We start from the raw sequence: 13,074 nt of genomic DNA, 5'->3' as shown, positions 1-13,074 counted from the left end.
GCGCAAGTCTCAAGTTGTAACCTGATCCTCCCAGGTGACACCTCTTGGGTCAGCCTCGTCCACGGGCCCAGCTGACTCTTTCAGCGTCTGTTGGGCACCACAGGGGCCGATTGCTGGCTTCATGGACCTTATTCTAGTTGAGGGAGACAGACAGTAAACAAGACAAGAAAGTGATGGTCAGAGTAAAGAACTGACAGGCAGTGTGTGTGTGAAAGAGGGAAGCTTTCAGCCTTTGATGGGGGAGTGAAGACCCAGGGAGGTGTTGGGGTTCAGGCAGGGACCAGCTGGTGCCTGGTGTGATGGGTAGGGGACCGCAGACTCAAGGGAGGTGTCCCCAGGGAGGGTGTGGGAAGCAGTTGGCATGTTTGGATAAAGCCCATATGACGTCTCAGATTTTATTTGTAATTGAGGTGAAAAGCCTGTCTGGTGCCAAGCGACTGGCTGGCTCTGGCCTGGGCGGGGAGGCTCTGACCCAGGCTGCTTCTCCTTGCAGGTCTGCCTGAAGTGCCGGGGTGTGAAGGAGACCAACATGGCCGTGTACTGCAGCTGTGCGGGGGGCTTCTCCCTCACCATCCACACTAAGGTGGGGGCTCCCATGGACAGCCGACCCTGCCACCCTCGCCTCTCCTCCCTCCCCCACCCGGGCCATTTGTCCTCTCTGAGCCTTGCCCTTGCCTCCCTGTGCCTCCTTTGGGACTAGGTCTCACTATGACTGGTCATTTCTGTAGGTCTTCATGGAACAGATCGGAATCTTCCGGAACATCGCCCAGCACTATGGCATGTCGTACCTCAAGGAGACCCTGGATTGGCTGCAGCTTCAGAACCCCCAAGTGGGCCATTAGCAGTCTGGGCAGTGTCCCCGTTCTCTGCTCCCATGTCCCACACCCAAGATAGGCACCCTGGCGGACTGCCCTTGGGGAGCAGGTCACACAGCCCAGAAGAAGCGTGAACCAGTCAGCGCAAGAAGTGGCTTCACTTCCCAGCTCTCTGGGGTTCCCTGCCTTGAGCAGGGCAGCCCTCTTTAGGCCCAGGAAGTGTCTCCAACAAGGAGGCTCCAGGGCTGGTTTCTCACTGGACAAACACACTCTGCTGCTGCTGCTCGGCCCTTCCTGTAGCCCCAGCCCTTCCTGCCCCCGCCTTTGCTGCCCAGAGCTGCCCTCGGAGGTCCTCTGTTTGAGCTGAGATCCTGAAGAGGGCTGGGAGCCAGACCCAGGGTGAAGGGGCGCCTGAGCGGAGTGTGCAGCCCCGGCTTCCAGGAGTAGTGCTGTTCTACACTCCGCGCTGGAAGCCTGTGGGCTGCATCCCGGGATCCTGACTGAACCCGCGGTCACCCTGGAGTTTCTCATACACTGAGTTCCGGGGCTTGGGTTCCTCTGTCTGTAGAGATTCAGGGTCAGAATGAGGTCTGCTAGACTGTTTGTATATGGCGCAGTCACCCCATCAACAGCAGCGAGACTGGGCTGGGGGCAGGAAGGCTGAGTAGGGGGCGGGGCTCAGACTGGGGCTCAGCCACAGAGGGGCCCGGCACCTCTCCCTCTGCACCCGCTGTGGGGGGACCGCCGCAGCAGGAGGCCTGGGGCCGCAGGGGGGCTGAGGCACACCGTTATCGCAGACTTTGACATCATATGTCAGCACCTGGATTCTTGAAAAGCATTTCTTCATGTGCAACACTAGGTTCTTTCCTTCAGCTCTGAGCGGTGCTGGTGTTACCAGGACTGAGGCCATTGTGTTGTTCTTCTCAGCCTTGGATCAGTCCAAGACCTCTGACCCCAAGGGCCTGCCCAGCCTCTGACTGCCTGAGGCAAAGAGGGTCGTTGGCCTGTGCCGCCTTTAAAAGGTGATACCACCAGCTTGTTCAGGGCCTTGTTGTTGCACAGAGATGTGGGCCGTGCTCTTTTTCCCTCCAGGATGGAGCTGGGTTGGAGAGTCTGCCTGCCAGCATCCCGGGCAACCCTCTGCTGAGCCGGAGTTGCTCCCTCTGTTCCTCCAGCAACTCCAGAACATAAGACTGACTGCCTGTACCTCATTTTTAACTAAATGCGACTGAAAACAGAAGAAAACCAGTCAGATTGGCAAGGCCGCAAGCACATTAAATGTAAATCATAAACTCAGAAACCCAAACGGGTGGGCAGTGGAAGTCACACTGTTGGCTCTGGAGCCTGATTTAGATTTGTCCCTGTTACCTAATTTACATTTTGACTTCTACGTTTCCTATAGTCTTTACTGTGTGTGTGTGCTCACGCCTGGGTCTCTGGAAGGAAGGAGGAAAGAAGACTTAGTAGCTGACATCTGTCCGGCTAGGTTTGTTGGCTGGGTATTGCTACTGCCCAGTGGCACGTCCAGGTCCAGTGACTGCAGGAAACTTGACTCTGCTTGGAAGGTGATGGCGCCCGGCAGCCCCCAGATGGAGAGCAAATCAAATTAGGGCTGGGTGGGGGAGGAGGAAGACTCACCAGCCTTCCTGGAAACGGAGCCAGAGAAGTCCCAGGGGAGCACAGAGGCGTGAGGAGCTGGGGCTGTGTGGCTCACCCCCACCCTGTGCCCCCTGCAGCAGGGCAGGGGCACCACAGCTCCCAGAGGTCCCCTCAGAGGCCAGCTTTGGGGCTGGGGGTATTTGGGGGTGGTGGAGGTCCCAGGGTCACTCATGCTGGGGGATGGGAAACCTGAGCCCCTGACCCAAATTCTTGAGCTACAGCCCAGCCCCAACTGGAAAAGCCAGTTTCTCTAAAACTAGAGCTGGAGCTCTGAGCACCTCAGTGGCCCATGGAGCTGACATCACAGGCACAGGAGGATCTGCAAGGGTGAGGGGGGCTTCTTGGGGGGAGGTGGTGCTGAGTCCAGTGAGTGGTACTGGTCCAGTCAGGAGGTGGGAAGACCAGCTCTGACCCTGCTTGTGACGGTCACGGTGAAACGATCTGTGGGAGGCACCATGCCTCCTCAGACCTGTGCACTGGTCATTGCTGTTGCTGGGGAAACTGAAACCACCATCCGGCCAAGTTGTGTCAGAGCTGCTGAGCGGAGTGACCACTGTAGCATCCAAGGACACAACCAGATTATCCGTAGGCCTGATGCGGCTAGTGCCGGCTGCTCCAACCTCCCCTGCCGCTGTGTCCACTCCTGTTCTCCAGCACCCAGTTCCTTCCCTGGCCCCCACCCCCATGTTAAATGGGGTTCTGGGTGGGCATTTTGGTGTCAGCCTAAGCTGTTGTCTTCCTTGGGTACAGTTCTCATTGCCCGCCTCCTGACTTCCTTCCTCTAGACAAACCACCCTTTTCCCCCTATTTTGAGGTTTGGGGTCTGGGATGATGCCTACAGGAAGCTGAAGGACAGATGTTGGGATGCACTCAGCCTGTGTGTCCCCCACACTGATCCCCCCCATGAGACCGGATTGTAACCTGACTGGATTTGGGGGCAGCAGAAGCATCTACACACTGTGCCCAGGCAGGCTAGGGGAAGATGAGGACCAGGCATACCCACCACCCGCCGTGTGCAAAGACCTGCCATGATGTGTTTGTCAAGAGGCTCAAGATGCTTCTCCCCCAAAGATGAGGCTAGAAGGTTCTGGTCACAGTTTTATTGGACAGTAGATGTGTGATTTCTTAGCTATGAGGCAAGCAGAGGGTCTGGGTAGGACTGGGTGGGTAGGCAGAAGCAAAGAGCCTGGGAGGCAGGCAGCTAGGGAGGAGGTGGGGACTTGGCCTTTACAAACCCCTGAGCAGTTGGGGGCTAAGATGGAGCAGGAGGTCATCCCATTCATGTCACCCCACGACCTAGCTGCACGGAGACCCTTTGGCTGCTGGTTTTGCTGAGGTGTGTGGGCGGGGCCCGTGTCCATGGTCCCAGCTGTGCTGCCCTGGAGAGCATGGGGCTGTCCTGGGGCCTCAGACGTCAGGGGTCCCTGACACGCCCAGGGCCTTAAGTGCAGTGTGGCAGAAGGTGGAAGTAGGCTCAGAGCTGGGCCAAACCTCGGGCATCTGTGAGCACGCGGTCCTGTTGGGAAGGCTCGGAAGCGCAAAGCCCTGGTCCCGCACCCCGCTCGGGAGCATCCACCATCTGCTCAGATGGGGCAGAGGTGGAGCAAGGCCATGGGGGTGGGACAGCCCGGGCCTGACTCTGCCCCTCACCCTGTAGTTGGCCAGCCTGGCCTGGGTCTGTAGAGCAGGGATAGAGTGGGGGAGGGGCCTGGCCCAAGACAAGGGCCAGGGTCACAGGCCAGCTGCCTGAGGAGTGCCTTGGAGTACACACCTTGTCAAATTTCTTATGGCTGTAGACCTTGTTTTTGTTCATGAATGTTAGCAAGATCCAGTCGCACAGGAAGGAGCCCTGAGGCCAGCAAGACAGATGCATGAGGGCCTGGCACCTGCCCCCATCTCGCCCCCACACACCCATCCCCGACCCTAGTGTGTTTTTCTTACCACCCCGATGGAGGTCAGCGCTGTGGCCAGGTTAATGATGGTGGGAATCAGGCTGAACTTCCCCGCCTGGGGGCAAAGGCACTACCTTAGATAGGATTGGGCCCAAGGGAGGCGTGGGGTGTGGTAGGGGAGACCAAGACTGGGTCAGCCCGGATCCCATGTGAGCAGGGTGGGCTGACCTACCTGTCCGTGCACGATGACATCAACGCGGATCCCGTAGGCTTTGATGAGTGTGCGGGTGATGCTGTCATTTATTTTGTAGTACTTGGCAAACCTAGGGCAGGATGACCCAGAAGCACATCAGTACCTGAGATGGGATGACCTGGGCGCAAGAGCCCTGGGAAGCATGACAGTGGGGTGCACCCATTGCCCAATGGGGTGGCTCCAAGACCACCAACTACTGGCGTCCCTGGGCTTTGGGGGACCTGCCCTGTTGGTTCTTGAACATCCACAGCCAGGGCAGACCAGGACCTAGCATCTGAAAGCCAAAGTACCTGAAGTTGTAGCCGGATGAGGCTGGGATGTGCTTGGGGTCCAGCCTCCGGAAGGAGTATTTGGGGTTGCACTCTGACGCTGAAAGGTCCAGGTCACAGTCCCAGTTGATAATGACCCCAATGACACCACCCTGCCCAGAAGTGGACACAGACAGGTCAGGACGGGCTCACAGGGGACCTTCAACAGCCCTGGGGCCCTACTGAGGTTGCCCATGGGGTGCATACTTGGGCAGCCCAGGGCAGCTCACTGGGGAAGGGGGCTTGTTGAGTGCCCTGCTACCAAGGCACGATGGGTGCCAGCAGCCAACTGTGTGACCAGCAGTCAATAATTTAGCAGCAGCCACACACCCAGATGGGTCAGCCGATCTTGTTTCTCTTTCCTCTGCCCGAGCAGGGCCAGGGCTGGCCAAAACTGAAAAGGGACTGGGCTGTAACGAGACCCTTTGTATGCAGGTGACAGCCAGCACCTGGCCAGACGATTGTCCTGCCCACTCTCGGGCACCCTCACCGTGTGTGCCAGCTCTGTGAAGTTTTCCCCTGCCTGCTCCACGATGTAGCCCAGCTTGAAAATGGGGCAGTAGAGGTCAGAGACCTCATGGAATGTGCAGTGCTTCAGGTAGCCATCCTTCCGGTTCTCGATGTTGCCCCTAAGGACAAGGCCCAGTGGCATCAGATGCTGAGAAGCCATGCTCCCCCAAACAACACATTCCAAGAGGCAACTCCCACCCCAGCCCATCCCTTGTCACCACACCCTAATGGTTCTTACTTGGAGAACTGGAATTTGGGGTAGTGGATGCTGTTCTTGATGAGGATGGTGAAATTGGGGGCCATCGTACCGAGAAATTGGCTGAGGAGGCAGACTGGGCGTGTTTAGTCTCCCTTCCCTTCCAAAGCCTCTCCCAGCCTCCCAGCTGCTCTGTCCTTCCCTTCCCCCTCCCCCAATACATCCCGACTCCCGGTGGGTGAGAAGAAAGGAGCGAAGCAGTTTGGTCCCAGGTGGGTGGGGTCACCGGGCGCGCACACCTGACTGAGGCCCCGTCTTCCACCGGGCACCAGCCCGACACCTCGCAGGTCTTGGAGGACCCGTGGTAATAAGGTACGCAGCGCCCGGTCCGCACGCCTGCGGGCAGACGCGCGCTCAGGTGGCGAGGGGCGCGGCCCGCCTCCACCCTCAGTTGGCGCACACTGACCGTTTCCCAGCATGTCCAGCTGCCCAGCCACACAGTCTTCGTCCGAGTCGCAGGTGGCGTTGCTGACCTTCATACTCTAGGGAGGACACCGCTTGCTCAGGAGCCGGACAGGCGCAGCTGACCAGGCAGGGCCCCTCCCTCCCATCCCAGCTCTGCTTTCGACGCAGCCTCACCTCGGCGCATGTTCCGAGGGTCTGGAAGGGGGTGACCTCAATCCTGGTGATGATGCTGAACACGCTGCCCCCCTGGGCTCAGAAAGAAGGGACGGTCGGCCGGCGGGGGGCAGCTAGGCCACCGATCAGTCCCACCCTCGGGGTGCGCGGGGTGCAGGGCGGGGCCCGGGTTGCGCACCTCCGGGGGTTTCACGTACTCCTCCACGTCCCACACTTTGTGCTCGGACAAGGTGATGCCCTTGACCTTGGTGATGACGGAGCTCTCGGGGCCCGTTTCGCTGTCCTGGTAGCTCTTCTGCACGATGAACACGTACCTGTGCGGACGGGCAGGGCCGACTCTCTGGACGATCCTGGGACAGGCCTGGGACCTCTCCCATGCCGAATAAGCTCGACTCCGGCGGGAACGAGGCTGCGTCACCGCCTCTCGAGGGCCGGGTAGGATCTGCACGAGCCCGAGGGGCCAGCCCGGCAGTCGCCCGCGTTCTCCATCCACTGCGACCCGTTCTCCCTGCTCACAGTCCAGTGCTGCCCCTCCAACCTGGGACGTCCAAGCAGCCCTAGCCGCTAGCACTCCCCACCCTCGTGAACCCGCCAGACATCCCCTCCCGCCGGACGCCCCACGCGCCCCTCCCCGCGCCCGGCCCCGTGCGCACCCACCACACGAAGTAGAGGAGGATGAGCAGCTGCACCGCGCGGTACACGATGCCCAGGCGCCGGTTCTTCACCACGATCACCTTGGGCGTCTCGTAGTCCCAGAACGCGGACCAGCAGCTCCTGGCCAGGCGTCCGGCCGCGGCCGCCCCCGCGGGGGGCTTGGGCTCGGCGGCCGCCATGGCCCTGAGCTCGGTACGGCTGGGAGCAAGGGCTGGGGGCTCCCGCGCGCCGCCTCCTGGGCGTGGCCTCGCGCGCCCCGCCCTATCCCGCCTCTCCCGGCCCCAGATCAGTCCCCTAGCAGCCGGGGCGCGGGGCGGAGACGCCCAGCGCTCCTGGCAGGTGTCACCAGATGGGACCCCGAGCCGAGAGAGCCGGGGTCGCGGCAGCCTTCGGCCCCAGCCCGCTCAGGGAGGGCGTGGAGACGGACCAAACCCTCGCGTCCCTCGGAGATTAGACACTTAAGACGCCCGAGCACGGCCCGCCTCCTCGGCTTCTCCACTGGTGTCGAATGCGCAGCGCGCATTAAGTCCGAATAGCAATTTCTTTAAAAATAAATATATGTATATTTCCCCCAATATTATTGAGATACAATCGGCACGTGAAGTAAAGTTTAAGGTGTACAAGGAGATGATTTCCCAAGGGCAACCCTTGATTCACGCTCGCGGTTCTCCGCAGCTCGGCAAAGACACCCCTGCCTCCAGGGTTCACACAAAAATCTGGATTTCTTTCTTTCCCCAGTCTTCTTGCTTTTATCTACAGACACACCTCAGCGCTGTTCGGTTCTAGCCTCTTCCTCCACTCAAGCGCCCAGCCTCGTTTCTCACATGGATTCCGGCAATAACTTGACACTCCAGGTTTCTATCGATTTCCGACACTGTTGTGGTTTGTTGTTGTTTTTACTTTTTTTTGTTTTGTTTTGTTTTTGTTTTTACTTTTTGTATCTCTACTCTCACTTCATTAGTTTGGAACAAATCTCAGCTGTCATAGTGTTTCACAAATGATAAATGTCACATTTGAGATGAAATTCACGCAGCATTCAATTAACCATTTTAATGAACAACTTGTTGAAATTTAGTCCATTCACAATAGTTTGCAACTACCATCATCTACTTCCAAAACATTTTCATTATCACCAAATAAAACTCATGCTTAACAAGAACTTCCTATTCCCCTCTCCTCTCACATACTGGCAACCACCAATCTACCTTCTCTCTCTAGGATTTACTTATTTTGGAAATTTCAAGTAATGGACTTATAATATTTGCCTTTTTTGTGTCTGACTTTTTTCATTAGCATAATTATTTCAAAGTGCATCTGGGTTGTAGCATGTGCTAGTACTCCATTCCCTTTTATTACGAAATAATATTGTATTGTATGGATATTCCACAATTTATCTATTCACCCACTGATCGAGGTTTGAGTTTTTGTATTTATATTCTGTCTAGTGTGACTAGTGCTGCTATGAACATCTGTGTACAAGTATTTGAACACCTACATTCAATTTTTTGGCATATATACCTAGGAATGGAATTTCTGGGTTTCTCATGGTAATTCTGTTCTGTATTTAATCTTTTAAAAGAACTACCAAAATGTCTCCCAAGCAGCTGGGCCATTTTACATTCCAGTTAGCAATATACAAGGATTCCAATTTCTGCACATTCTTGTAAACACTTGTTATTTTCCACTCACTTTGAATTGCCACCCTACTGGGTGAAATTATATAATTTATTTGGATTAATGTCTGTTCAAGTCCCTTGCCCATTTTTCAGTTGGATTGCCTTTTCATTATTCAGTTGTAAGAATTCTTTATGTATTCTGGATAGTAGACCCCTATCAGATATATGATTTTTCAAATATTTTCTCCCATTATGAATTGTCTTTTCACTTTATTGATGATGACCTTTGATGCACAAAAGTCTTTAATTTTGATGAAGTCCAATTTATCCTTTTTTTTCCCTTTTGTTTCTTCTGCTTTTGAAGTCATTTCTAAGAATCCATTGCCAAATGCATGGTCATGAAATTTTGCCCCTCTTTTCTTCTAAGTTTTATGATTTTAGACATTATATTTAGGTTATTGATCCATTATATTTAGGTTATTTGAGTTAACTTTTGCATGTGATGTGAGGTAGAGGCTCCAACTTCATTCTTCTGCATGTGAATATCCAGTTGTTCCTGCACCATTTGTTAAAGAAACTATTCTTTACCCACTGAGAGTCTAGCACCTGTGTGGAAAATCAATTGTCTATAGACGGAGACAATTGATTGAAGACAGGAGGATTGAAGACAACAATTGAAGGCAGGAGAAGAAGGGGATGACAGAGGATGAGATGCTTGGATGGCATCACTGACTCAATGGACAAGAGTTTGAGCAAGTTCCAAGAGTTGGTGATGGACAGGGAAGACTGATGTGCTGCAGTCCGTGGGATAACAAAGAGTGGGACATGACTGAGCGACTGAACTGAACTGACAGGCACAGAGTTTATTTCCGGTCTTTCTGTCTATTCTATTCCATTGTTCTATCTGTATGTCCTTATGCCAGCACCACATTGTTTTGATAACTATAGCTTTATAGGAAAATTAGAAAATGTGAATCCTCCAACTTGTTCTTCTTTCTCAATATTGTTTTGGTTATTCAGTGCCCCTTACAATCCCATATGGATTTAAGGATCAGTAGTACCATTTCTACAGAAAAGGCCATTGTAATCTTGATAGCGATTGCATTGAATCTAGTTTGCTCTGAGTAGTATAGTCATCTTAGCAATATTAAGTTTTCCAATACATGAACATGGGATGTCATTCCATTTATCTACATCTTCTTTCATTCCTTTAAGCAATATTTTGTCGTTTTTATTATACAACTCTTTCACTTCCTTGGTTAAATCTATTCCTGTGTAATTTTTTGGGATGCTACTTTAAGAGAATGATTTTCTTAATTTCTTAATTATTCCTTGATGGTGTGTAGAACCACAACTGATTTTTGTGGGTTGATCTTCTATCCTGAAAATTTGCTGAACACATTTATTAGTTCTAGTAGCTTTCTTGTGGATTCTTTGGGATTTTCTGTATATAAGATCCTATCTTAAAATGGATAACCAACAAGGACCAACTGTATAGCACAGGGAACTCTGCTCAATGTGATGTGGCAGCCTGGATGGGGGCGGAGTTTAGGGGAGGATGGATCCTGAGTCCCTTTGCTGGTCACCTGAAACTATCACAACATTGGTAATTGGTTATACCCCAATACACAATAAAAAGTTGAAAAAAAGACCCTATCATCTACAAACAGACTTTTCTTCTTTTCTGACTTGGAGACCTTTTATTGTCTGATCTTTCAGGCTAGAACTTCCAACACAGTGTGGATGGCAGTGGTGATAGCAGGCCATCCTGTCTTCTTCCTGATGCAAGGGGGAAAACTTTCACTCTTTCACCATTGAGTGTGATGTTAGGTGTGGCTTCTTCATAAATGCCTTTTATCATGTTGGGAAAGTTCCTGCCTTTTACTACTTCTCTGATTGTTATCATGAATGAATATTGGATTTTGTAAGAAATTTTTTTTCTGCATCAATTGAGATAAGCATGCACTCTTTACCCTTGATGCTATTAACGTGGTACATTGTGCTGACTAATTTTCATTGTCGAATTACTCTTGCAATTTTAGAAAAATTCCCACTTGGTCATGATGTATGATCCTTATAATATGCTGTTGGATTTAGTTTTCTGGTATTTAATTGAGGATTTTTGCATCTATATCCATGAGGAATATTGGTCTGTAGTTTTCTTTTCTAGTAGTGTCTTTGGTATCAGTATAATACTGGCCTCATAGAATGAATTAGAATGTGTTCCTTCCCCCTCAATTTCTTTAGAAAAGGTTAAGAAGGATTGGCGTTAATTCTTCTTTAAATGTTAACTTTTAAAAGTTAGAAAAGGAAGGAACAGGTCCCAACTCATCCTACAAAGCTAGTATTACCCTGTGGGAAAAAAAGAAAGACATGACAAGAACAGACTAATTCCTTAAAACATAGATGCAAAAATTCTCAAAAACTAGTAAATCAATAGTTAATTTAATATCCAAAATTTAATAATGTCTTTATTATGTAAAGGTAGATTCCCTCTATGCCCATTTTATGGAGGTTTTTTTAATCATAAATGGGTGTTGAATTTTATCAAAAGCTTTTTCTGCAGCTACTGAAATGATCATATGATTTTTATTCTTCAATTTGTTGATGTGGTGGATCACATTGATTGATTTGTGTATATTGAGAAATCTGCATCCCTGGGGTAAATCCCACTTGATGGTGGTATAAAATCCTTTTAATGTGTTGTTGGATTCTGTTTGCTAGTATTTTGCTGAGGATTTTTGCATATATGTTAATCAGAGATATTGGCCTATAATTTTTTTTGTTTGTTTGTTTTTTGGTGATATCTTTGTCTGATTTTGATTTCAGGGTGATGGTAGCCTCATAGAATGAACTTAGGAGTGTCCCTCCCTCTGCAATTTTTTGAGTTTGAGAAAAATAGATGTTAGCTCATCTCTGTGAGGCTATCAAGCCCTGGAAGATTTTAATCACTAGTTGTGATTAAATAATTCACAAGTTTTAATTTTTTTCCCTGTGATCTGTCTGTTCATATTTTCTATTTCTTCCTGATTAAGTTTTGAAAAGTTGTACTTTGCTAAGAATTTGTCGAATGCTTCCAGGTTGTCCATTTTATTGGTGTGTAATTGCTTGTAGTATTCTTTTATGATCCATTGTATTTCTGCAGTGTCAGTTTAACTTCTTTTTCATTTCTAATATTATTGATTTGAGTCCTCTCTCTTTTTTCTTGATGAGTCTAACTAAAAGTTTATCAATTTTGTTTATCTTCTCAATAAACAAGCTTTTATTTTATTTGATTTTTTCTATCATTTTATTTCTATTCCATTTATTTTTGCTCTGATCTTTATGATTTATTTCCTTCTACTAGCTTTGGGTTTTGTTTGTTCTTTGTCTTGTTGCTTTAGGTATAAGAGTAGTTTGTTTGAGATTTTTCTTTTTCCTTGAAGCAGGGCTGTATTGCTATAAACATTTTACTTAGAAATGTTTTGCTGCATCCCATAGGTTAGCTGCATTCCATAAATTTAAAGTAGTTGCGGCTGATATAAGCTAGTCTAAACTGAACTAAACTGATCTAAGCCAGGTCAAACCAGCCTAAAATCAAAATTGGTCTAAATCAGATCAAACCAGCCTAAACCACATCAGACCAGCCCAATCCAGATCAAACCAGTCTAAACTGGACCAGACTGGTATAAGTCAGTTCAGACTGGTCTAAACCAGTCCAAACAGATCTCCCCCTGGGACTCCGGTTGATATGTGTTTGCTTCAGTCAACAATAGTGTCAATTTTTCCCTTGACAGAGGGGCTACCCATGCTGCCCTGGTCAGCTTCCCCTCACAGACAGCTTCCTGTCATTTCATCCTTGACTCTGCATGTTCCCTGGCCTCACTGAGATGTCCAACATGTCACAGTCACTGTTCCTCACCCCGAAGTGGACAACTTCTTCCTGGCAGTGAGAATCTCTAGAGGGGTGAGTTGTGTGGACAGCTCCAACCTTAACACCGCAGCAATGAGCAGGACTTGGCCAGCACTGCCATGTAATCAGGGTGGGCAGAGTGGGTGAAGATATTTGAGACCAGGAAAGTTGTGCACAGTACAGCCAGAAGATGAGGGGACCGTGAGGTTCCCTAGGGGTCCAACATCCCGAGAGAAGGCTGTAGCATTGGAGAAGGCAGAGACTTTGAAGCAGATGGAGAGAAATGTGAAAAGTGGGTCTTGAGTGTGAATCAAGCGTAGTGAAAGCCATCTAAGAGGAAAGCAAGTTCAGGAAAGAAGAGCAACACACAGAAGTTGGAAAATACAAACAAAACACCTCGGGGTGCCTGTGGAAGGGGTCACATCAGAGAGAGGCTAGAGGTGAAGAGGACAGAAGAGGGAACACCATGACAACAGAGCTATTTCCAGGTTCCCAGCTGAGGAAGCCACAGCTTCATCTAGTCTGCCACCTGGTGGGTAATAAAGGATAAGTTAGTTGCATGTGTATGCTAAGTCGCTTCAGTTGTGTCCCACTCTTTGCGACCCTATGGGGTCTGTAGCCTGACAGGCTCCCCTATCCA

General features: G+C 50.5%; 3 protein-coding genes across 6 annotated transcripts in view; 1 reads left to right on the top strand and 2 right to left on the bottom strand.

Moving 5' to 3' along the window:
* Positions 1–2,205, top strand: part of POLE (DNA polymerase epsilon, catalytic subunit) — a 57,205-nt gene extending 55,000 nt beyond the window's left edge. For all 3 annotated transcript variants that reach the window (XM_065904780.1, XM_065904779.1, XM_065904778.1), the window contains 2 exons: positions 494–583; positions 729–2,205. In XM_065904780.1, coding sequence (XP_065760852.1) covers positions 494–583; positions 729–842 — 204 coding nt within the window. In that variant the 3' untranslated portion in view covers positions 843–2,205. The remainder of the gene's footprint in view (positions 1–493; positions 584–728) is intronic.
* The window catches only part of FBRSL1 (fibrosin like 1), a 412,476-nt gene that overhangs the window by 286,640 nt on the left and 112,762 nt on the right, over positions 1–13,074 (bottom strand). The gene's annotated exons all lie outside the window — the stretch shown is intronic.
* On the bottom strand, positions 3,949–7,105 carry P2RX2 (purinergic receptor P2X 2). Of its 2 annotated transcripts, XM_065904423.1 has the most exons (12): positions 6,930–7,105; positions 6,451–6,586; positions 6,273–6,344; positions 6,100–6,175; positions 5,933–6,029; positions 5,676–5,756; positions 5,418–5,556; positions 4,910–5,040; positions 4,599–4,689; positions 4,416–4,481; positions 4,246–4,323; positions 3,949–4,053 (listed from the first exon to the last, which is right to left on the bottom strand). In XM_065904423.1, the coding sequence occupies exons 1-12, from the start codon at positions 7,103–7,105 to the stop codon at positions 3,949–3,951; spliced, it is 1,248 nt and encodes a 415-aa protein (XP_065760495.1). The 2 variants fall into 2 exon arrangements, with proteins under 2 accessions (XP_065760495.1, XP_065760496.1); XM_065904424.1 differs by lacking the exons at positions 3,949–4,053; positions 4,246–4,323 and having other exon boundaries at positions 4,447–4,500.

This window comes from Muntiacus reevesi, chromosome 13 (assembly GCF_963930625.1).
Source record: "Muntiacus reevesi chromosome 13, mMunRee1.1, whole genome shotgun sequence".
In the NCBI taxonomy this organism is placed as follows: Eukaryota; Metazoa; Chordata; class Mammalia; order Artiodactyla; family Cervidae; genus Muntiacus; species Muntiacus reevesi.
The sequence above is the reverse complement of the archived record's forward strand: the minus strand, read 5'-3'. Positions and strand labels throughout refer to the sequence as shown.